Source organism: Molossus molossus, unplaced genomic scaffold (genome assembly GCF_014108415.1).
Source record: "Molossus molossus isolate mMolMol1 unplaced genomic scaffold, mMolMol1.p scaffold_m16_p_13, whole genome shotgun sequence".
Lineage (NCBI taxonomy): Eukaryota > Metazoa > Chordata > Mammalia > Chiroptera > Molossidae > Molossus > Molossus molossus.
Window position 1 is genome coordinate 46,849,243 of NW_023425348.1, and position 24,302 is coordinate 46,873,544.

Sequence of the window (24,302 nt, forward strand, 5' to 3'; positions counted from 1 at the left end):
ACTTACCTTATAGATTGTCCTGAGCGTTCTATGAAATGACCACGTAAGAGGATGGACTCTGGGGACAGACCCAACTAGGCTCAAATTTTGTCTCCAACTACTAGCTGTGTGATCTTAGGCAAGTTATTTAATCTTTTTAATTCTCAGGGTTTTTTTTTCTTTTACCTAGGGATAATCATAGTGTTTGGGTTATTGTATCATTAGGTTATTGTGAGGATTAAATAAAATAAAGCATGGAAGTGTTCATCCTGGTTCATACTAAGTGCTCATTAAATGTTATTAATTACAACAGTAACAGCAACAGCAGTTATGCTAGTCTATAGTTATTTATTATGCTAGGACATCAAGTGGCAGAGGAAAGACTTCAGGGTATTGCATAGGGCAGTGGATCCAAAAGAGGGTTTTTCCTACTATCTTTGTGAGAGAGGTCCTTTGGGACTGAGAAAGAGCTCTCTCATTGGGCCCTAGTCTACAGCTTCCTGCCGCAAAAGCTTTCCTTCTAGGCTAGTAGGCTGAGGTAGGAGGTTCAAAAGGACTTCAGAGGACAGTGAGAAGACCAGTCTGGCAGAAGGGTTTTGCTAAGGGCATACCTGACTCTAGGCCAAGTTATGGAGGCATTGACTGCCAGGCAAATTATTTTATTAGAACTACCCTATTCCTGAGCCATCTTAAGGAAATTGCTCTCAGTCTTTTGTTTAAACTTTAAAAAATAGTAATATACATTAAAAACTATAACATATATATTTTAAAATTTATCTTTATTGTTGAAAGTATTACAAATGCCCCACCTTTTTCCCCTCACTGACACCCCCTCCCCACTCCCCACCACACAGTTGTCTCTGTCCAGTGGTTTATCTCTTCCCACCCTCCCCCACCCCCATCCCTCTGAGGTTTGTCAGTCTGTTCCCTACTTCCATGTCTGGATCTGTTTTGTTTGGCAGCTTATTTTGTTCATTACATTCCACAAATAAGTAGGATCATATGATACTTGTCTTTCTCTAACTGGTTTATTTCACTTAGCATAATACTCATATTTTAAACAAGAGTAATAAACACTCATGCACCTGTCACCTAGCTCAGGAGATGTAATATTTTCAGACCCTTTGAAATACCCTGTGTACTCTACACCCATCACCAACCCCTTCCAATCTCTATCTGAACACTATTCGGAATTTTAGTCATTTGTCATTTTACTTCCCTTCTTTCCTCCCTACCCTCCTTCCCTTTTTCTTTCCTTCTCCCCCCTTTCATTCCCCTTCCTCCCCTCCCCTCATCCCCACTTTCTTTTAAAAATGGTTTACCATTCCTATCTCAGTCTTTCAGGGACTATGAGCAGGGGCTGTGAAATCAGGCAGGAGCCATGTGGCTTGCCTGCTGCATGGCTGGGCTGGGAGGAGGAGGGGTGGGGATGTTCTGCTGCTGCCACAGGAGGGGGATGGTTGACTGCGCTGTGGTAGGGGAGGGAGACGCTGGAAAAACTGGCCAGGCTCCTTGAGCTTGGCAGTTTTGGTGGAGAGGTTCCAGAGGAGAGTTCAGCCCCTCTGAGGCTGCACAGCTAAAAGCTGTTGCTTTGAGTTTAGAGCCAAAGGAGGGTTGGGGGAAAATCTCTTGTATTCTTTTGAGACATGAGATTGATTATTTTATGTGCTAAGGAGCTTCAGGGCTAACTCAATGCAAGATGAGGCCATGAAAATTTTAGCAGGTTTGCCTCCTGTTCACAGGGCATGCAGTTTTTGGAATATTGATTGTGCTAGTCATTAAATTATGTTTACCTCTTTGGGTTTTTTTATAAAAGCTTTGGTTTTGCTTTTCTAGAAAAGCTTTTGCCTTCGTCATGCTGCTTTGAATAAGAACTTCCCTTTCCACCAGTAGCAACTGCAAGTGATACTATGGGAGCAAGCTACAGGGTCTGGGAGAGGAAAGAGGACCATGCCAGTTCTTTGCAGCAGTGGGCCTTGTTCTGACCCACTCCACACTACCTCTACCACTCACCACAGTCATTCTCTGGTGGACAGAAGGTTGAATTTGGAAACCTGCCATCCAGATGTAGTTTAGAAGAACAGATTCAAGGAGCACTAGTGTGCTAGGTACTCTGGGGGATCATAGAAAGAGATGGAACTGGTTATGCTCTTGTGGATTTTACACTCTAGATGTGAAGACAAGACTTCGTGCATCTACAGTTAAGGCAGCACAAGTGCCAAATGCATAATGTAGACACATTTTTCTGATTACCAATATAATAGGTGGCTATTAAAAATAAATTCAAACATAACAGAGACATATAGTGTAGAAAGTCCCCACAATCTAAATCTTCCCCAAAATATCCAGCATTATCTGTTAAGAAATATTTGAGGATCTAAAATTTGAGCTAAACCTTAAAGTAAAATCCAGAGAGGCAGACTAATGGAAGGAGAGCAAGCATCCTGAGGATCCAGGCTCCTGCTCCAGATGGACCCAATCTCCTGCTCCAAGGAGGAGCACTCCCATTAGCTTCCTCCACAGATGGTGAGCCAACATCTGCTTGGACACCTTAGTGACAAGGGGCTAAAATAGGAAATTAACCTTTTTTTTTTTTTTTATCCTCACCCGAGGACATTTTTCGATATTTTGTTCAGATAGAGTGGAAAGGGGAGAGAGAGAGAGAGAGAGAGAGAGAGAGAGAGAGAGAGAGACATCAGTTCCTGCTAAGAGCATGTACCTCGGTTGCAGTTTGTTCCCGGCCCCAGTTGGGGTTGTGTGGGTGGCAACCAGTTGATGTGTCTCTCTGTACCGCAGGCCGATGCTCCAACCGCTGAGCCAAACCGGCTAGGGCTGATGTGTCTCTCTTCCATCAATGTCTCTCTCTTCCTCCCTCTCTCCCTCCCGTTCTATCTGAAGATAAATGCAAAAAAAATGTCCTCGGGTGAGGATTAAAAAAACAAACAAACCCGACAAACTAAACATTCAAATCTTTATTTGATTTCTTGGCTTATAGTTCAAGATTCTCCAACTCACCTTTTAGCTGTGTTCTGTTACTACATATACGCCTGTCCTCTGCTTTCCCTTCTTCCACACTCCTCTTTCTCTTTCTATCTGGGGAATCCTACCTATGTGTTTTAAGATCCAGATTAAAATATCACTTTGTTTTCTTAGTTTTTCCCTGCTCTCAACTGGTTAGAATTTTTTTATCGTTTTATGGGAGTTAGCATAGACTGTCGTGAAATATAATTTTTGAGTTATATTTCTTATCTCCTGTAGAATTATAACCTATCTCAGTATTGATGCTGGGCTTAATTCATCTTTATATACGCCCTACAGTGTCTGATAGTAATGCCTTGCACATAGTAGGTGCTTACTATAGAGTCTCCCAAAATATATATACACACTTTGAATAATTATACAGCCGGTGTTTATTAAAATACATTTTTAATTTAATTTTTATTTTTTTCAAATCCTTACCCAAGGATATTTTTCCATTTATCTTCAGATAGAGTAGGAGGGAGGGAGGGAGGGAGAGAGAGAGAAACATATATGTGAGAGAGACACATCCATTGGTTACCTGCCACACAACCCTGACCAGAGCTGGGGACTGAACCGCAGTTGAGGTACATGCCTTTGACTGGAATCAAACCCGTGACTCTGGTCTGTGGGCCAATGCTCTAACTGCTGAGCAAAACTGGCCAGGGCTAAAATACATTTTGTTTTCAAAATGTAATAGAATCTACAGACATTGTTTAATTGTTTTGTCAATGCCTGTTTTCAAACTAATGTCTCTTCTGGTCTAGGTACTGCTGACATCAATAATCATTTCATTTGGTATTTGTGTGCATTCACTTTCACTAGTAGCCCTCAATTCTTCAACTATTGCCAGTTTTGTACTGTAAACTTTATCTTATATATATCCCCATAAAAAAGTCTAGTGGATAAATTTTCTTTCTTCAAAGCTTAGTCTGGCTTCACCCATTATTTCAAATCAGTTAAACGAGAAAAGGAGTGAGAATTAATTATCAGTTATTAAAATGTGTATATATTTTGGGGGGACACCCTATATATGATGCAAGTGAAGGAAGATCAGGGGATTCCTGATAACTGGTGAGTTTCTCTCTTAGTCTTGGTGAGGGTCGTTATTCAGTGAGTGGAAACACTGTTGTTGTTTTTTTTAAGTCAGACATCTTTTCTTTTTTGGCCAGAGAGGCAGAGCCTGTAGGTTCTGCCAATGAGTCCCAGTGCCTGTATCTGTTAAGGGGCTCCAGCCAGTGCCTGCCTTACTAGGTCCCGTGCCTTGGCCCCTCAGCCCCTCCCCACAAATGCTCAGCGGAACAGGGGATTAGGTTCTGGCAGCACAGCTGGGATTTTGGCGGCCATTCCACAGTCGACAATAGCACGCAGCCACCCAGACAGGACAGCGCAGGCCTCCTCTCCAGGCCCACAATCTGCCTGGGCTTCTTGTTTGGGTGGCCGAGGGGGAGGAGTGCAGCATCCTGGCCTTGCCACGCAGAAGGTACGGTCTGGAGAGAGTCCCTCCAGGAATGGGCTTGGGGGTGGCCATTGTCCCAGGTCAGGCGGTGCCCACAGAAGGAGGCAGGCGCTTTGTGTGTGTGTGGAATGTGTATGCTTAAAGACATGGCCCGCCCAGGAGCCAGCAGGAAGCTGCTCCCATTTAAAAGGGCCTGCCTCTGGCTTGCTCTCCAAAGCCTCTGTTCCTGGGTCTTCCTCCCTGTCCTGCTTGCCGCCAGGCAGGGGCTGATCTAATCATCAGGACAGCCCGTTGCTGGCCAGAGAGATGGACAGGCTGTCATTGCAGTCTTAAGAAAGCGAAGGGGGAGTGTACGGGTGATATCAGGTTTGTCAGGCAGGCCACTGTGAGTGTGTTTTGTGTGTTTATGCCACAGTTTGCCTTGGCTCTTGCCACTGTTGCAATTCAGTGTTGTTGTTTGCTAGCTGGTGCCTCCCCATGCGTTCTATTCTCTTGTTTGTGGGCCAAGCCTTCATTGCCCCTCCTCTCCAGTGCGCCCCTCCCTCCTTGCCCAGACTGCCACCCCTCCCCCCTTGCTGAGAGTTCCCTGCTTCTCTGAGGCTCGCTCCCGGATCGGGGCTCCCACATCGCGGAAGCTTGCTGTGCCTTTAAAGAAAGCAGACTCCTGGCTGTGACGCACTTCTGGCTGTCAGCCAGGAAGATCGCTCCTGCCAGGCTGACTGAGAAGAAAACCAACAACTTTTCTTTTGTGTGTGGGGTTACTTTCCACTAGCCCCCCCTTCCTTCTCTCCTTTCAAGATTTAAATGCTAATGGCGGATTAAAACCTGTAAATACTTTGGCTTTAGGAATCTGGTAAGGCCCTCCTGCACTGAGACTTTTTCTCCTCACTCTTTCTTGGGGTTTTTTGTTCAAACATGGACGTGGGGGTGCGGTGGAATCTCCCTCCCCCCACACCTTTCTTTCCTGCGCCATCCTTAAAGGGGAGGGAGAGGAGAGGGAAAGCAAGTAAACACTCAGAACCGGGCACTGGGAGCAGAGCTTGCCAACATCCGGGAGTTATCGCCTTTCAGAGCAAAGGGTTGCTTTCTTTCCCCATCACATAGATGTCAGCGCGTTTTTTCAGAGTGGGGGAGAGCCTGTATGCCTGCATGCTGAGCTGTAGAGACAGCTCAGGAGAGCTTCTCCATTTTCAAGTGAGGCCTGGGTGTGTATGCAGTGGTGGGGAATGAAAAAGGTTCATTTTTCAGCTGGTAGGGACCAGGGTGTATGAATATAGCTGTGGGGGCAGGTGCTGATGAACTGGAGTGGGTGTGGGTGTGTGCAGGCATGCGTGTGTGTGAGCGCGAGCGTGTGCGCACGCGTGCGCGCGCGCGCGCGCGCACACACACACACAGTATATGGTCGTAGGCACCAGGCCCAGTTTGACTGCAATCCTTTTGCCCACATCCTTCTGATCTGGACACTACAGAGCACGGGGGAAGGGCAGATATCAGTAAGCCACTTTTGTAGAAACCAGGGAAATCTTGGTTTCCCTTGCAGTCCCTCGCTAGTTCCTTGCCAGGGCCTTGGACCTCTGGGTCAAATTCTAGACTAGTTAGAAGGGGAGATCTGTGTGAGGAGGGGTAGGCCTGAGCCCAGATCATACATCCAGCAAGCTGATTTGGCCCAACCTCAGGAGTGCAGTGAAACCCTTTGGACTTGGGTGAGACAGCCTACTCAGGACTCCCCAGGAATTGAAAAGCATTGTGTTTTTCTCTCCTTGGCTTCTCTTGCTGCTGCTGGTCCTTGGACCTTTTACCACCTCTAAGCCAGGGTATACACCAGCGAGATATTTTCTATTCTGTTCTTTATACAAGTTAACCTATGGCCACATAATTTGGTTTTTGCTGGGCCTCTCTGGGGTAAACTACAAGGTGAGGTGTGGGTACTTGATTGCATATGCCTTCTGACCTATCCCTCCCCGAGTCAGGGTGTTCACTCTTAAGATGTTGTGGTCTCCCAGATGGTGGGAGGATCTTTTTTACAAAGGTGTACAGAGCATGAAATTCTTATGGCTGTAGGTGGGCAAGCTTGTCAGGGTGAGTGGTGGTAAATCTTGCCATTGAGCATGGGTGCACAGATGAGATAGCCATTTTTCCCTATGAGCTGTGAGCCCATGGGCCTTTGGAACCTTAGGGTAGAGTGGGGGCAGGACTTGGGGAAGGACTCTCTGAGGTGGGAGTTTGTGTGATCTTTGGGCCCTGAAATTCTGGGAGTGGGAACTAGCACCTAAGAGAATGAGGGTTCAGTGGAGGCATGAACTAAGAGATCAGTCCAGTTTTGCAGTTCTCTGTGACCAAAGGTCACTTTGGTGTTATCTTGAGGCAGGGCTGGTGTTCAGGCCAGGCAGTTAGTGGCTAAGAGGCAGTCTCCAAAGGAGCTGGCACCCAGGCTGGGGGGTGGGGTAAGGAGAGCAGTGCTGCCACAACTCAGACCCTCTGGCCTTTGGCCTATCTTTCATTGATTCCTGCATCTGAGCAGGTGGTTTGCATTAGCTTCAGCCATGGTAGGAAACCGTGGCTGGATTTTAACTCTTTAAGACCCAGAGAAGGTGCATACTGAGTGGCTGTGTGTCTCTTGAGTTCTACTTGTCCTGATATATCTTCTCTGGAAATATAGAGGGATTGCTGTACATGTGTGAATTGGTCCTGATGGTGAAGGAGTTTTAAGTATGTCAGTTTTGAAAATGGAGAGAAGATGCAAGGCCTTTAGGTTTATAAGGCAACTCTGTCTATGTCTGGGTTCCTTCCTGAGCCCAGGGAAAAGAGCAGGTACCTTATTAGCTCTCTGAAGCCTCTGTTTTGGATTCTGGGGCTCTTTTTTGCAAAGAACCAGGTAGGTGAGAACTCTGAAGATGCCCTCAGAGGGCCTGCATTTGGGGGTTTCCTTTTTTTGTCAATTGGGGATGACAGGATGCCTCATCGAGTTGGGGTGGATCGCAGGAGATCCTTTTGTGAAATGGTTCCTGGCTACAATTGCGGGGATCTGTTTTTCCATCACCATCACCCAGTCTTCTGGGTGGGGCCTGCTTCAGATTTCAGGGGGAGGGTGGAGAGGATAGTGCTCTGGCTGGGAGCCCTCCAGTTCCAAGCCAAGGTCTGTTTAAAGCTGTAGTCCCAGTGCTGAGGACTAGCTGTGCCATAAGCTTCAATCATTCTTCACCCAATTTACCCTGAGAAGAGTGACTGGCTGGACTGTCCTGAAGGTTCTTACCCCAGTGTCTTGTCTCTGATAAAGTGGTCCTTTGTGGGCTTTGAATTGAGAAGGTCCTTCTGGAGTTCCTCGTGTTGTTGAGTATTTGATTCCTCCTGTTTCTTTGCCTAGGGAGCATAAAAGAAGACATTTGGCCTTGACACTAGTTTTCCTGAGGGGTGGAACTAGTTTTAGATAGACTCCCCTGGGACAACATAAGGGTTGTATGTTTTGCCTCTGAGATGAAGGGAAGAGGTTGGTTAAACCTCAGGTCATTTTTTAGCAGCACAGCTGTGGAATCTCTCGGAGGGAGCAAGATCTACCTCCAGTTGCAAATAAAATTTTTGACTGAAGTTTAGGGCCTCATCAAAGGATAGCAAGTCTAGAGGTGGCAGTGGAGATGAGGGAGAGGTGATCAGGGCCTCATTTTCCTTGTTCCTGAATAGTTCAGACATTTTTTTTTTAAAGAAGGACCAGTCAAGCATTTGGCTATTGCCACCTTTACCACAAGGGCCAAGCATGGTCCCTTTAACTTTTAGACTGGCCAATCACCAGAAAAACCTTTCTGCAGTGCAGTAATTGAGGCCATCTGCCTTCATCTTTGCCTGGCCCCAGGGAGCTAGGCAGTTAGTGCTCATGAATAGGCCATCCTGGGTGAATATCATCCAAGACTGAGGAACACATAGGCCCATTAGCTTCTTTGCCCTCCTGAGAGCTCCCTTAACCACTTCACTTGCTTATTGCCTAAGCCCAGGTGAATTGGCTCATTTCCAAGACTGACATTGGTATGACAGATGGAATCATGTTGGGTTTTGCAGGGTCAGGAAGCAATTATAATGAGCATTCCATTATATTTAGCATTTAATTATTTTCTATTATTAGTGCTTTATGTATATTTTATTTTACTCATCCTGCTGTAAGCCCCTCAAAGTCAGGGACCATGTTATTGTCTCCCATTTCAGTAACTTTGTTATATACTCTCATCTAGCTTCTAGCATAGGATGAACACATGTAAGGACTAAGAAAATAACCTTTTTGATTGGTTGATAAAACAGGGTACATTTGCATAGAAAGGGCTAAGAGATTTCTGTATCTCCTCCCCTTACTAGATGGTAAGCACCTTATGGACAAGAGTGATGTTATCTTATCCCCAATACTTTGCATACAGAAGGTGCTTAGCAAATGTTATCACATGTTGGTTCCATGGAACCTACACCTTGGAGATGCTAATATGTGAGGAAAGTTATAGGTAATGTGGCTCTTACCACTCTCTTGCTCTTCCTTGTAGAGTAGTGATAAATAGCACCTATGGCAGGAGCTGGGGGGAGGGGCTGGTTGCTCCTGTGGATATTGTGGGATTTATGGAGGTTGGCAAGTAGATGGCCAGTTCCCAGAGGGAAGGAAAATTGGAGGTAAGAATACCAGGACAGCCCTGGCCAGTTTGGCTCAGTGGTAGAGTGTCGGCCCCCAAACCAATGAATCTCGGGTTTGATTTCAGTCAAGGGCACGGATCTCAGTTGCAGTTCATGTGGGAGGCAACCATTTGATGTGTCCCTCTCACATCGATGTTTCTCTCCCTTTTTCTCCCTCCCACTCTATCAGAAGATAAATAGAAAAATATCCTCAGGTGAGGATTAAAAAAAAAAAATAATACCAGGATAAGTACCTAATCTTTTTAATCCTCACCTGAGGATATTTTTCCATTTATTTTCAGACAGAGTGGGAGGGAGGGGTAGAGAGAGAAACGTCCATGAGAGAGAGACACATTGATTGGTTGCCTCCCACACAACCTCCACCAGGCCTGGCGACCAAACTGCAACCAAGGTATATACCCTTGACCGGAATCAAACCTGCGACTCTTTGGTCCATGGGCTGATGCTCTAACCACTGAGAAAACCAGCCAGGGCCAAGTACCTAATCTTTTGCGTTATATGCTGGAATTGGCTTTTGCTTTACCAAATCCCCCATTTGAACCATGTCTGACATTTCTGTTAGAGACATAAAAATTCAGAATTTGGAGAGGTTCCCCAAGGACTTGGTTACTATTGTTAGTTAGGTAGAATTTTGGTACCCCACAGAAAGAGCCAGGAATTAACCTTTCAAACCTTTCAAATCTAGGTCTGTCTAGACCATAATTGTTCTGTGTTTAAGGGTACTATGTCCTAAAGAGCAGGGTTGAAAGCCAGCTTTGAAGGTTATATTTTCTGTGGAATAGAAAGATTATATGGAACTTGTGGACATTGGATTAAATGCAGGATTCTTTATTGTCAGCTCTGATGCAATAAGTTTTATATTAATTTTGATGTATACTCTCAGCTCTCTAAGTATTCCCATGGTGCCTTGGTGGTATGGATTAAGTACCAAGTGAAGAGTGATTTATTTAAGTGTTTAGAGCCATCCATAAATGGAACTGTTTCTCCCCTCCTTCTTCATCATGGATATCTAATTAACTGTTCTTCTCTTCTTGGGTCCCAGGTGCATTGGGGTGACAGTCTGGTATCACCAAGATGACGCTCCATGCCACCCGGGTGGCTGCACTCCTCTCTTGGGTGAGTGATATTTCGCTTCTTTACTAAACTTCTCCAGGAAGCTTGGGAGGTGTGGGAGAATTTTCTAGGAGTCACAGCTATGGAAATACAGTTTTCCTTTGCTTTTCCCCTTAATTTTTTTTTTTTAATAATTTTTTTGTTTATTGATTTTAGAGAGAGAGGAAGGGAGAGGGAGAGAGATAGAAACATCAATGAGAGAGACCATCGATTGGCTACCTCCTGTATGCCCTCACTGGGGATTTGGCCCACAACCTGGGCATGTGCCCTGACTGGGAATCACACCGGCAACCTCTTGGTGCATGGGTCGATGCTCAACCACTGAGCCATACCAGCCGGGCTCCCCTTAATTTTAATTTTTAATATTTCTGATGTTGATGCTGACAGTGATCCACGACTCTACTTGAGTACGTTAGAAGAGGTTGCCCCCTGAGGCATATATTCCCTTTCAGTCATGGAAAGGTTCACTGCAGGTGGCATAGAAACCCATCCTTTTTTGCTCCCTGTGACTTTTTCTGACTAAAAGGGTTGGCACTGAACTTTAGGGACATGCAGGAACTTTGAACCTCAAGAGCCTTTAATTGTAGGCCAAGGTTCTCTTTGCTCTCTTTACCATGTTTTGTCCGCTTCAATTATTCTCCTGTTGCCTTCTTGATTGCGTCAACCAAAATCCTTCTGCTAGGTATTTTCATATATTCTCTGCCCCAGATAATAGCAAGTGAAAAAAATAATACTGAGCACTGGGAATTTAAAGCTGCAGAGAAACTAAAGAGGCCATTAAGTGTAGTGAAAACAAGCATGGGCCTTGGAGTCAGACATTCTGGCTTAGAATCATTGTTTTGACCTAAAGCAAGTTACTTAGCTTCTCAGCACCTCATTTTAAAAATGAAAATAGTCACTCTGGCTAGTTTGCTCAGTGGTTAGAGCATCGGCCTGCGGATGGAAGGGTCACAGGTTTGATTCTCAGTCAAGGGCTCATACCTGGGTTGCAGGTTCAATCCCTGGCCCTGGTTGAGATTGTGCGGGAGGTAATCAGTCAATGTGTCTTTCTCACATTGATGTTTCTCTTTCCCACTCCCTTCCACTCTATCTAAAAGTCAATGGAAAAATATCCTCGGGTAAGGATTAAACAAAAAAGGGAGATACTAATAATACCACATGGGGTTACTATGAGGATATCGAGATACTGTGTGTAGAAAACATTTCTCACACCCACACCCACACACACACACACACACACACACACACACACACATCCACACACCCACCCATTTAGCCTAGTATCTAAATAAATAATTCTTGAAACTTAAAATATTGTCTGGGCATGCTGTTTGGTATAGGGTATTTTAGTAGTCACCTTGATGACAAATCATTTAGCCAATTTAAGAGTCAACTTTTAAAAATATAGAGAGAGCCCTGATGTAGTTCAGTTGGTTGGGGTCATCCCATGCACTGGGTTGCTTCCCCGTCCGAGCACATGCCGGCTTTCAGGCTCTGGTAGGAGGGCGTAGAGGAGGTAGCTCATCAATATTTTGCTCTTACAGTGACATTTTCTCTCTCTCTCTCTCTCTCTCTCTCTCTCTCTCTCTCTCTCTCCCTTCCTCTCTAAAAATCAATTAAAAAATTATTTTAAAAAATAGAGAATATTGTCAATGGGGTAAAAAGGAGAAACATCTATAACAAAAATAAATTTAAAAAAAAAAGAGTCCCAATAGTGTAACAGTAGCAGACCAGCCAGATATTTTGTGTGTCTTAACTTAGTTAATACCACCATAAAAAAAAAGAGAGAATATTTAAATTTTTTTCTTTATTGATTTTTTTTTTTTTTTTTTAAGGGAGAGAGAGAAACATCGAATGGCCACCTCCTGTCTGCCCCTACACTAGGGATTTGGTCCACAACCTGAGCATGTTCCCTGACCATGAATTGAACCAGCGACCTCCTGGTGCCTGGGTCAACGCTCAACCACCAAGCCATACTGGCTGGGCAAGAGAGAGAATATTTTAAAGGAAATGATTGATTTTTTGTTTTTTAATCTTCACCCAAGGATATTTTCTTCATTGATTTTTTTTTTTTAAGAGAGAATGGAAGGGAAGGAGGGGGAGAGGGAGAGAGAGAAAGAAACATTGATGTGAGAGAGACACATCGATTGGTTGCCTCCTGCACATGCCTTGACCAGGGCCAGGAATCGAACCTACAACCTGTGTATGTGCCCTTGACCGGAAATTGAACCTATGACCCTTTGGTCCAAGGGCCGATGTTCTAACCACTGGGCAACACCGGTCAGGGCTGATTTTTTTGTTTGTTTTTTAAGAGAGTGAGTGGAAGGAAGAAAAAGGGGTGGGGGGTGAGAGAGAGAAAGAAAAAAATATCAGTTTAAGAGAGATACAATTGATTGGTTATCTCCTGCATGCTCCTCAGCTGGGGCCGGGGATCGAACCTGCAACCATTCAGTGCGCATGCTGAAGCTCTAACCACTGAGCAACACCAGCCAGGGCAAGGAAATGAATTTTTAATTTCCAAGTAGGATGGATTTAATAAGGCAGTATCAAATATCTAGTTAGGAGATATGTATTTAATGTACAAAACATGCATTCTTAGTCTTCAGTTTCTGAAATAGATACAAATTTTAGTTGTGTAGTTTAAAATGGGTTTTAAAATATTTATATTTTATATATTTTGTATTTACATTACATTTAATGTTTTATGTCATGTTAGAAACAATGTATCATTCTTCTCCCCTCATCACCTCAAAAATCTGTTTGGGTTGTCGGGGACCATGAGCTATGTCTCTAGTTCAAGTGGCTTAGTGAATATTGAGGATCCTTTAGCCACATTGTTTTAAGTTGATCAGTTTATCTCTTTATTTATTTAGGTCCTATGCTTGTTTTTATGCTGACTACTATTGCTACAGAGAACAAACAAAAGACTAGTGTTATTTAACAGCAGATACTTGTATACTTTTCTCAAAAATCACCAAGAACATGCATTAAAATATAATTATGTAGAATTTTTCAATTTAAAGAAAAGTTAGGCAGCTAAAGTGGATTTTATAATACTCGTAACATGAAATAATACTTATGTTAGAGAAAGGAGTGGTTTAGGACACACACAAATGGTACTTATAGGTGTGGTTTTTTAAAAAAATGACCTAGGGACAAAAAGACTAGAAAGAAATACATCAAAATACTGAAAGTGAATGTATTAAAATATTTGAGTGAGTGGAGTTTTTGGTTTTTCAAATTTTCAGTAATTTATTTTATAACGTAAAAGTAAATGTATATTTTACTTAACATGTAGCTTGAAATTAATCTGTGCCAGCAATGACAATGAATAAGTTGTCATAGGGAATAGGAAACTTTAAGATTCGACAACTTTAAGCAACCCCGAAAGCTGAATAGACAGTTCTTGAGTTCTGCCGTGAGCTGGCCCCTTACTCGCATGTTTTATACACTGACTAGAGATGAAAAAGCTTCTCCACTTTCTGATGTTAGAGAGAGAGGAAAGGAGAGAGAAAGAGAAACATTGATGAGAGAGAACATCAGTTGGCTGCCTCCTGCATGCACCCTGCTGGGGATTTGGCCCACAACCTGGGTATGTGCCCTGCCCAGGAATCGAACTGGTGACCTCTTGGTGCATGGGTCGATGCTCAACCACTGAGCCACACTGGCCAGGCAGAAAATACATTTTTATATCTCCATGAAAGAAACTATTGCTGGATTATTACTTAATTGGTATGGGATGAATTCATATTTCTTAAGTGACTTTAAATCAACTAACTGATGTGATTTTTCATTCTTGTTATTGAATAAGCTTTCATAGCTCTTGAATATTTTGCCTACATTGCAAGTATTAAAGGGACATGGTTTTTGAATGCTTAAGTCTTGGCAGTCTCTTCATTTTTAGTAGGTACAAAAGGGATCTTGGACTGCAGTATTCAGAATCTTCCTAGAAAATTTACACTGGCCTTGTCTGACTAACTAGATTAAGCTTTTTTTTCAAAAGATGGTATTAATATATTGTCTTTTTTGTTGTTTATTGATTTTTGGAGAGAGAGGAAAGGAAAGGGAGAGAGAGATAGAAACATCAATGAGAAAGAACATCGATTGGCCGCCTCCCGCATGCCCCGCACTCGGGATCGGTCCCACAGCCTGGGCATGTGCTCCGATCTGGAATTGAACCGGCAACATCTTGGTGCATAGGTTGACGCCCAACCACTGAGACACAGGCAATATATTGTCTTTAAGACTTCAGTGAGAGGTCATATTTTATATTCCACAGTTTTAAACAACTTAACCTTGTCCGACCGGTGTGGCTTATTTGGTTGAGTGTCATCCCATGCACCAAGAGTTCACCAGTTCAATTCCGGGTCAGGGTACATACCTGGATTTTGGGCTTGATCCCAGTAGGGAGTGTGCAGGAGGCAGCCAATTGATAATTCTCTCTCATCAATGTTTCTATCTCCCTCTCCCTTCCTCTCGCTATAAAAATCAATAAAAATAAAATAAAACAATAACCTGTTTTAACTTAGATCCATCTAGAAGTTTTTTTCTTTAACTTTTTCTTTTTAAAATCCTCCTGACACATGTTTTTATTGATTTTAGAGGGAGAGAAAGGAACAGGGAGAGAGAAGAAACATCGACTGGTTGCCTCTGAGGAGCAAACCTGCAACCTGGGTATTTACCTTCACAGGAAATCGAATCTTCAACTTTTAGGTGTACAGGTTGACTCTCCAACCAACTGAGTTACATCGGTCAGGCCTAGAAGATGCTTTTAAATATAAAAGTATTTAACTGAAATACATACTAGCTGAATCATTGATTAGCTGATTTCTGTAGCTGAATCATAGATTTTTTTTTTTAGTCCTCTTGATTCTCCATTGAATGCAGCTAATGTAACTGCTAAGAAGTAGAAGTGTTGCTGGATCTACTTCGTTATTTTAATTTTATTAACCATAATAGTGCTTTGCACTTTGTGCTTTTATTTATTTATTTTTTTATCCTCACCTGAGAATGTTTTTCCATTTTTTGTTCAGATAGAATGAGAGGGAGAGAAGCATCGACGTGAAAGGGGCACATCGAGTGGTTGCCACCTGCACGACCCAACCAGGGCTGGGGACAACCGAGGTACGCGCCTTTAGCGGGAACCGAACCCGGGTCTCTGGACTGCAGGCTGATGCTCTAACTGCTGAGCCAAACTGGCCAGGGCTATGCTTTTATTTTATGTGTTCTTGCATCCATTTGAACCCACACTGGTTCTTTAAGGTAGATGAGGGTAGGAATTACATCCATTTGGCAAGTGACAAAATAGGCACAGAGAAAAGTTGATTACAAAGGTTCCTGGCAAGTTAGTGGAGGAGATAAACTCAAAATCTTTGTCTGGGGGCTCCTAGCCCAGTACCTTTTAAAAAGCACATTTATGCCTGGCTGGTATGAGATCACCTGTTCGATTCTCCCTCAGGGCACATGCCCAGGTTGTGGGCTCAATCTCCACTGGGGGGCATATAGGAGGCGGCCAGTCAGTGTTCTCTCTCATTAATGTTTCTCTCTCTCTCCCTTCCTCTCTCTCTAAAATCAATAAAGAAAAAGCACATTTATAAATAATAGAATCTACTCATTTGCATATAACCACTATGCTGAAGTTCTTTAAAATACCTCTTTAAGCAGGCTAATTCTCCCTCCGTCTTGTACATGTGATTGCTTGACTTAGCAAACTCTTCCTTCCTAAGGTAATACAGAGGTAAACTTCAGCCTGGTGAACTTGGTGCCTATGAAATTCATGAGGATATCCTGTAGAAGTTGACCATATATGCTTGTTGAGTAACCTATGTACCTGATTCATTTGCATGTGACTGCTGACAAATTTTCTAGTAGTAAAGACTGACTTGGATGCCTGCCTAGAGGCAAAGAAAGGGAACGGGATTGAGTCAGAATTAGTAAATTGTTCTCTGTAGTTCCAAGTTCTTTACCTTCCTCCTCTTTTCTTTTATTATCTTGTTCCTCCATCATTTCTTCCTCCTCCCTCAGCCAAAGTTTTATCTGGAAGGAATTTTTAAAATGCATTAATAATAAGATTTTATATCTGTGTGGGAATGTATACAATATATGTAATATTTAATATAAGTTTCAAAAAGATATTTCAGAATTTAAAAGAAAAAAATCTATTTCAGAATTTAAGAGACACAAAAGGCTATAAATGTAAAAATTTGAACTTCAGAGGGTCATACCATTTAAGAGATACAGAGGGCAATAATATTAAAAGCCTTTCTTTTTCCTACCTTTGACTCCTAGCCATCAAATTCCTCTCTAGAGGCATTGGTGGTACCAGTTTATGTATCCTTCCAGAATCATTTTATGCCTAATTGTATTTAGAGTATACCATAGTGCTAGAGTAGCCTAGGAGGATTTAAGCTCTTATTTAGTTGAAATTAAAGAGGACTTTGATGGCAGCGTCAGGTGACTATCGCTGGATGAGCGGGTGCAGCAGCATCCTTTTGCTGAAATAAAAAATCCTGAAATCATTGTTCCTTTATTCCTGTAGTCTTCAAGTTTAGGCACTCACAGTGAGCAGAGAATTGTCAACATCTGGGGAAAAGAACGAACCACAGTGCTATGATACTTATGGTGGTTTCTCTGGGCTCTTTTCTTTGTCTCACAGGTGAATGGTCTGCATGTGGCTGACCCTGTGGAGGCCTTGCTGCAGCTCCAGGACTGCTGCATCTTCATCAAGATCATTGACAGCATGTGAGTGTGCACTGCATCCTTCTCTAGCTTCTCAAAGCAAAGCTACGTGGTAGAGTGGCAACTGCATTTGCTCCCTTGCCTTGGTGACTGCTGTGACCAGAAAGTGTAGGCAGGATTGGGATGGCATAAGCCATTGTGGGGTCCAGAGACAAAAACACATTGACCTTGTACTCCATTCTCCATGTTTCAATCTTGTCCCACCCTAAAGGCTTCCTCACTTTTGTGCAGGAGACCTTCCAAGTCTCTGTGCTCTCATAGTATTCCTAGAGCCTGCTCTGGGGCTCCCTGTCTTCTCATCTCAGTAGGAGTCTTCTACAGTCCTCTTTTTGTGACTCATCCTTATCTCACAAGCCCTTTTTGCAACCTGTAGGGCCAAGAAGAAAGGGGAAGCTCTAGTACTTAAGAGGGAAATAAGCAGCACTTAAAAATCTTATCTCTAGCCTGGCTGGTGTGGCTCAGTGGTTGAGCATCAACCCATGCACCAAGAGGTCTCTGGTTCAATTTCTGGTCAGGGCACATGTCCAGGTTGTGGGTCCGATCCCCAGTGGGGGGCCATGTAGGAGGTGGCCAATCAATGTTCTTTCTCATCAATGTTTCTGTCTCTCTCCCTCTCCCTTCCTCTTTCTAACATCAATAAAGAAAAAAATACATTAAAAAAAATCTCATCTCTAAATTGTTAGAACAGAACAGATAGGCCCTAAGCCATTATAGCATTTCTGTTGGTTTTTGCCTGCCTCATTAACTTGCTTGGTGAGGTTGATTAGCATTTAAAAAAATTTTTTTTTAATCTTTATTGATTTGACAGAGAGAGGAAGAGAGAGCGACAGCCATCCATGAGAAAGAACATCAGTTGGCCACCTCCTGCATGCCCTGCACGGGGGATCAGGCCCACAACCTGGGCATGTGCCCTGACTGGGAATCGAACCAGTGATCTCTTGGTGCATGGGTCAATGCTCAACCACTGAGCCACACCAGCCTGGCTGCCTCCATCAATTTTTTGACCCTTTTCTCACAGTGCTTTTATGTTTACAAATACATTTATTCATACATGGATCTATATATAAGCCAACATTTATTTATTTACTCTGTGGGTATCCTTTCAGACATTTCCAACACGAGCTTCTTCCACACATGGAAGAGTCTATAATAATCACAATTGTCGCTCTTTATTTATTTATTTTATTTAAAACACATTTTTTTTTAATTGAGTTTTAGAGAGAGAGGAATATAGAGAGAGAAACATTGATGAGAGAGAACATCGATTGGCCGCCTCCTGCACGCCCCTACTGGGGACTGGGCCCACAACCTGGGTATGTGCCCTGACTGAGAATCGAACTGGCAACCTCTTGGTGCATGGGTCGATGCTCAACCACTGAGCCACACAGGCTGGGCCATTTTCGGAAGACTCCTTTCTAGGTGGAGTTATGAACCACCTATAAATTAGTATTTTGCAACTCTTAGTGAAAATAATTATTTTTCAAACCCTAATGAAATGATAGATCTAGGCAACCAACATCAGTGGCCAGTAAAAGCATTAGGCTGGTAATACTTAACACACTGTTTAGTTTTAACTTCACTAAAAGAGAGGCAGCCAGGTGTAATATGCCTCACGTTGTGACATACAATAGGGTGCAGCCTGCTTTTTTGACTTGAGAATAGATTAAGGAGCTTTTGCTTTTGAGAAGATAAAATCCTTGACCTGATGACAAGAGCAGTAAATGTATCCAGGGGCAAGGATGTGTGCCTTTGTTTAGGTTTATAACTTGGTGGGAAGTTTTCACTGGGAGGTCAAAAATTCAAGAAGCCCACCTTCCAAATTATCTTGTAAGGTGTTGCCTAAGCTTTAGACTAGGAGAGAGCGAGAGCGAGTTAGAGTTAGAGCTAGAGTTAGTTTGTTTTAGAGAGAAGGGCTGTTGAAATCCCAGGTTAACTCTAATCTCCATCTCAGGTCCAGGACAGTGCAGACCAACTTCCTATGGGAAGACAGACATTCGTGGTGAATGTGTTCTGGTTGTTGCATTTTTTTTTTTAATATGTTTTTATTGATTAATTAGAGAGAGAGGTAGAAACATCGATGTGAGAGAGAAACATTGATCGGCTGCCCCCTGCACGCCCTCCACTGGGGATCAAGCCCGAAACCCCGGGCATGTGTCCTGACCAGGAATTGAACCAGGGACCTCTTGCTGCATGGGTCAATGCTCAACCAGTGAGCTACATCAGCTGGGCAAACCTTCTTTATTTATTTTATTTCTTCTTTATTGATTTTTTAGAGAGAGAGGAAGAGAGATAGTAACATTGATGAGAGGGAACAATTGGCTGCCTCCTGCATGCCCCCCACTGGGGATTTGGCCCACAACCTGGGCATGTGCCCTGACCGGGAATCAAACCAGTGACCTCTTGGTGCATGGGTCAACACTCAACCACTAAGTCCTACCAGCCAGGGGAACCTTCTTTATGTTTATCTAATTGGAATACACTAGATAAATTATTGCTCTACACTGAGTCAAGGAGTCAAACATTCCAGATTGTAGGTAGGTAGGGAAGAGGGCTGTGAGGAGATTAGCATCTCCTGAAACCTTGTAGGAATCCCTAATCACTGAATGTTTCTTGTGGAGACATTCACTTTGATGAAGCCTTTGTAATCATGTGGGAGACAGAGGGAGTTACTTTCATAGTCTTGGCTTTGATACTTCGTGCTTTCCAGGATGTTGGCACTGGACGGTTCTAAGGCCTGCCTTGCCCTCCAGAAAGTTGGTTCAAACCTGGAGATTCATGTTGAGGAGCAAGAGGCCCTTTAATCATAGAAGATTCTTCATCTCTGAAAATGAAACTGCAGTTAGTCCTAGCCCGTGAGCTGTGTGAGAGCTCCCCCTGCTGCCTTCTTGCCCTCATCGCTCTCTTCGTACTTTGCTTGTCCTTCCAGTTAAACAAGCATGGTGGCAGCCACAGATCAAAAGTGATTTGTCCCTTGGCCTGGCCTCTGAGAGGTTTTAGCTACCTCATCCTTCAGCCTAGTGTGTTGAACTTTGCTCTGTCACTTCAGAGCTTCATTCCCTCTGGTTCTTTCATGTGTTTTTTTTTTTTTTTTCAATTTAATTGTTTTCATCACCATTTATCCCTTCTATGCCCTCTTCTTCCTCCACCCCCACAATCACCACACTGTTGTCCCTGTCTTGGACCTAATTTTTTCTTTCTATCATACTCTCTCACCTTTATTCTAGCCTGGTTTCCCAGGTATTCTCACCTTAGACCTTTTAAACTTTTTTTTTTATCCTCAACATTTTTCCATTTTTTGTTCAGATAGAGTGGGAGGGAGAGACAGAGAGAGAGAGAGAGAGAGAGAGAGAGAGAGAGAGAGAGAGAGAAATATCGACATGAAAGGAACACATTGAGTGGCTGCCACCCACACAACCCATCCAGGGCCAGGGACAAACTGCAACCGAGGTATGTACCCTTAGTGGGAACCGAACCCGGGTCTCTCTGGACTGCAGGCTGATGTTCTAACCCCTGAGCCAAACCAGCCAGGATATCTTAGACCTTTTATACTTGCATCAACCTACTTATCTGTGTTGCCTCCATCAATTAAAAAAAAAATTTTTTTTCTTTACTGACTTTTTAGAGAGAAAGGGAAAGAGAGAGAGAGAGAAACATCGTTGAGAGAACATCGATTGGCCGCCTCCTGCATGCCCCACACTGGGGATTGGGCCCACAACCTGGGCATGTGCCCTGACCAGGAATCGAACTGGCAACTTCTTGGTGCAGGGTTGACATTCAACCAGTGAGCCACACCGGCCTGGCTGCCTCTATCAATTTTTGACCCTCTATTCACAGTGCTTTCATGTTTACAAATGCATTTATTCATATATGGATCTATATATAAGCCAACATTTATTTACTCTGTGGGTGTCCTTTCAGACATTTCCAACACTAGTTTCTTCCACACATGGAAGAGTCCAGAATAATCAGAATTGTCACTCTTTAAAACCTTTATTTAATATCCTGATGCTTTCGACCTGGCCGGTTTGGCTCACTGGTTAGAGTGTCGGCCCGCAGACCAGAGAGGCTCGGGTTGAGTTCCCTCTACAGGCACGTACCTTGGTTGCAGTTTGTCCCTGGCCCCGATTGGGGGTTGTGTGGGTGGCAACCACTTGATGTGTCTCTCTCACATCGATCTTTCTCTCTCTTCCTCCCTCTCTCCCTCCCGCTCTATCTGAAGATAAATGTAGAAAAAAAATGTCCTCGGGTGAGGATAAAAATAAATAAATAATATTCTGATGCTTTAATCCATTACCTTCCAGAGCTCTTTCTCCATGAAAATTATATAATACTTAAGACTAAATTATAAAATGGTTACTGAAACAATTATTCAAGAGTATTTTAAAATGTGCTTTTTTATACCATCATGTGCTATGTGAATGATGTTTCAGTCAAAGACCACATCAATGATAGTGGCTCCATAAAATTATAATGGAGCTGGAAAATCCCTATTGCCTAGTGCAGCGATTTTCAGCTAGTGTGCTGCAAACATTTTTAAAACATGCAATACCTGACTATTTAGTCAGGGACACTGACCTCTTTTCCCTTAGATTGTCAAATTAAAAAATGACAACAATCAACACAACAATAGCTGTCCAGTGAATGAATCAAAATTATGCCTATTGCCCTGGCCAGTTTTCCTCAGTGGTTAGTGTCAGCCCCACAGACCAAAAGTCCATGAGTTTGATTCCCTATCAAGGGCATATACCTGGGTTGCAGGTTTGATCCCTGGCCCCAGCTGATATCTTGCAGGAAGCAACCAATTGATACGTCCCTCTCACATCAATGTTTCTCTCTCTCTCTCCCCCTCCTTCCCTTCCTTCCATTCTATCTAAAAATCAATGGAAAATATCCTCAGGTGAGGATTAACAAAAAATAAAAAATTCTTATCTATTTTTTTTGTCAGATTGGCAAAAAATATATTTTCTAGTGTGCTGCAGAGTGTTAGTGATTAGTTTGTGTGTGCCATGAGATGAAAAAGGTTGAAAATCACTGGCCTAGAGACATTATAGGCATCGTAACACCATATACTGCAGTGTGTTACTCATGTGTTTGTGGTGATGCTGGTAGAAACAAACCCACACTGCCAATGGTATGAAAGTATAGTGTTCCCAAGTTCACGTGTCCCGCGGGGCGGACTGTAGGTCTCTCCTTGTGGCCACAGTGCGAGAGCAGACTGTGGGCTGAAGCGGTCAAAGTCATGGCAGGACAGGCGTTTAGAACGTTTCTTCCCCTTTTTGACCGAGTCTTAGTTGAAAGGAGTGCTGCGGAAACTGTAACCCAAGGAGGCATTATGCGTCCAGAAAAATCCCAAGGAAAAGTATTGCAAGCAACGTAGCTGTTGGATCCAGCTCCAAAGGAAAGGGTGGAGAGATTTAACCAGTTAGTATAAAAGTTGGAGATCAAGTTCTTCTTCCAGAATATGGAGGCACCAAAATAGTTCTAGACAACAAGGAATATTTCTTATTTAGAGATAGTGACATTCTTGGAAAGTATGTAGACCGAAATAAACCACTATTGAAATGGCATCATGTGAAGCTGCCCATTCCATTGAAGTTCTGAAATCTTTTATCATGTAAATAATGTGTGTCTCTTTTATAATAAACTAACGATATCCAAACTAATGACATCCAGTGTCTCTTAAAATTTAGTTTCACTGTACTGATACAAACATTTCCAAATAAAAATATATATTTAAAAAAAGATAGTATAGCACACACAGTTATGTACAGTACATAATACTTGATAGTAAACGACTGTTACTGGTTTATGTATTTACTGTTTAACATTATTTTGGAGTATACTTGTTATACTTACAAAGTTTTTTATGAAACAGTATGACTTGTTATGCTGTCAGCAGTCTCGTATAGTTTTTTTTACCACCGCATCTCTTGATCGCATCATTTTTTCTTGTGCTTCATTTAATCTTGTGTTATTCTATACAGTAACATGCTGTACAGGCTTGTAGCCTGGGAGCAATAGGCTATACCGTATAGCCTAGGTGTGTAGTAGGTTGTACCATCTAGGTCTGTGTAAGTGCACTCTGTGATGTTTGCACAGTGATGAAATTGCCTAACAGTGCATTTCTCAGGATGTATCTCTCAGAACGTATATTCATCATTAAGTGGTGCATGACTGTATTCACAAGTGAGATGACAGAGTGCTGTCTTTTTTTTTTTTTAAGCTTTCTTTATTGATTTTAGAAAGAGAGGAAGGGAGAAGGAGAGAGAGGGATAGAAACATTGATGAGAGAGAACATTGATTGGCTACTTCCTGCATGCCCCCCACTGGGGATTGGGCCCACAACCTGGGCATGTGCCCTGACTGGGAATCGAACCAGTGATCTCTTGGTGCATGGGTCGACGCTCAACCACTGAGCCACAGTGGCCAGGTCAAAGTGCTGTCTTTACAGAAGGACCTCTTGCCTCAAGTCCCCACTTTCCACCCACCACACAGTTCCTTCTGAATAAATTGGTGTCTTGGTATCTTCTCCCCTGTCTCTAGCATCTGGTCAGGTTCTCTCCCATATCTAGTACAGACCAAACCTGAAGAAATGGGAAGGTAGTATATAATGTAGTAGCAAGAGGGAAGGATTGCTAAGTGCTCTGGTTATAATACTTGCTCTTTTTCTAGCCACAGCACTGAGGAAGGGCAGCAAATCCTGCAGCAGCCGGTGCCAAAGAGACTGGACTTTGTGTGCAGTTTTCTGCAGAGTAAGTACCTTTATTATCTAGCAGGGAAGGAGCTGCCTCCTGATCTCTTGGGACATGGGAGTCCAGAGGGACCAGTTAATAGGTGTCTGGAGGAGCAAAGGCTCAGGGCTATCTGCTCTGTACCACAGAGATGAATACAACAGAGTCAGCATCCCTAGGTCTGGTGTTGCTCATACTAGCTGGGACAAGAAGAGTTTCTCTTTAATCCCAGAGCCCATCTCAGAGTTCCAGGTATAGCCAGAGGTTCAGTTTATAGGACTCATCACTTAGGGTTCCTATTTTCCCTCATTGCAAGGAGAAGGAGGAGAGGGAGGCATCTGTGTTACCCTCTTTCCCTTGCAAGGAAAACATTTTCCTTAGGTAACTTTTAATTAATTGCTTAGGTGATAGGTATAGGCGCAGAAGCAGATTTACGTTGAGATCATGGCCCTTCTAATCACTGCTGTGTGACTTTCCTGGGCATAGGTTCCCTGTCTATAAAATGGAGATGATAATAATTGCTCTAGGTTATGGGTAAATTAAATAAGAACACCTGCAAAGCTTCTGGCACAGTGCTCATCATTTCCCCTCCCTCTACA

At 43.1% G+C, this 24,302-nt stretch overlaps 1 protein-coding gene and 1 pseudogene across 5 annotated transcripts in view; both read left to right on the top strand.

Moving 5' to 3' along the window:
• NUMA1 (nuclear mitotic apparatus protein 1) overlaps positions 1 to 24,302 on the top strand; it is an 85,864-nt gene that overhangs the window by 41,070 nt on the left and 20,492 nt on the right. For 2 of the 5 annotated variants that reach the window (XM_036258077.1, XM_036258081.1), the window contains exons 1-4: positions 5,029 to 5,309; positions 10,164 to 10,237; positions 16,890 to 16,975; positions 23,645 to 23,724. In XM_036258077.1, the coding sequence (XP_036113970.1) occupies positions 10,196 to 10,237; positions 16,890 to 16,975; positions 23,645 to 23,724 (208 nt within the window). In that variant the 5' untranslated portion in view covers positions 5,029 to 5,309; positions 10,164 to 10,195. Of the gene's footprint in view, positions 1 to 4,358; positions 4,481 to 5,028; positions 5,310 to 10,163; positions 10,238 to 16,889; positions 16,976 to 23,644; positions 23,725 to 24,302 lie in introns of those variants that run through there. The other 3 variants (XM_036258079.1, XM_036258080.1, XM_036258078.1) reach the window with 2 other exon arrangements.
• LOC118627727 lies at positions 22,212 to 22,573 on the top strand (annotated as a pseudogene).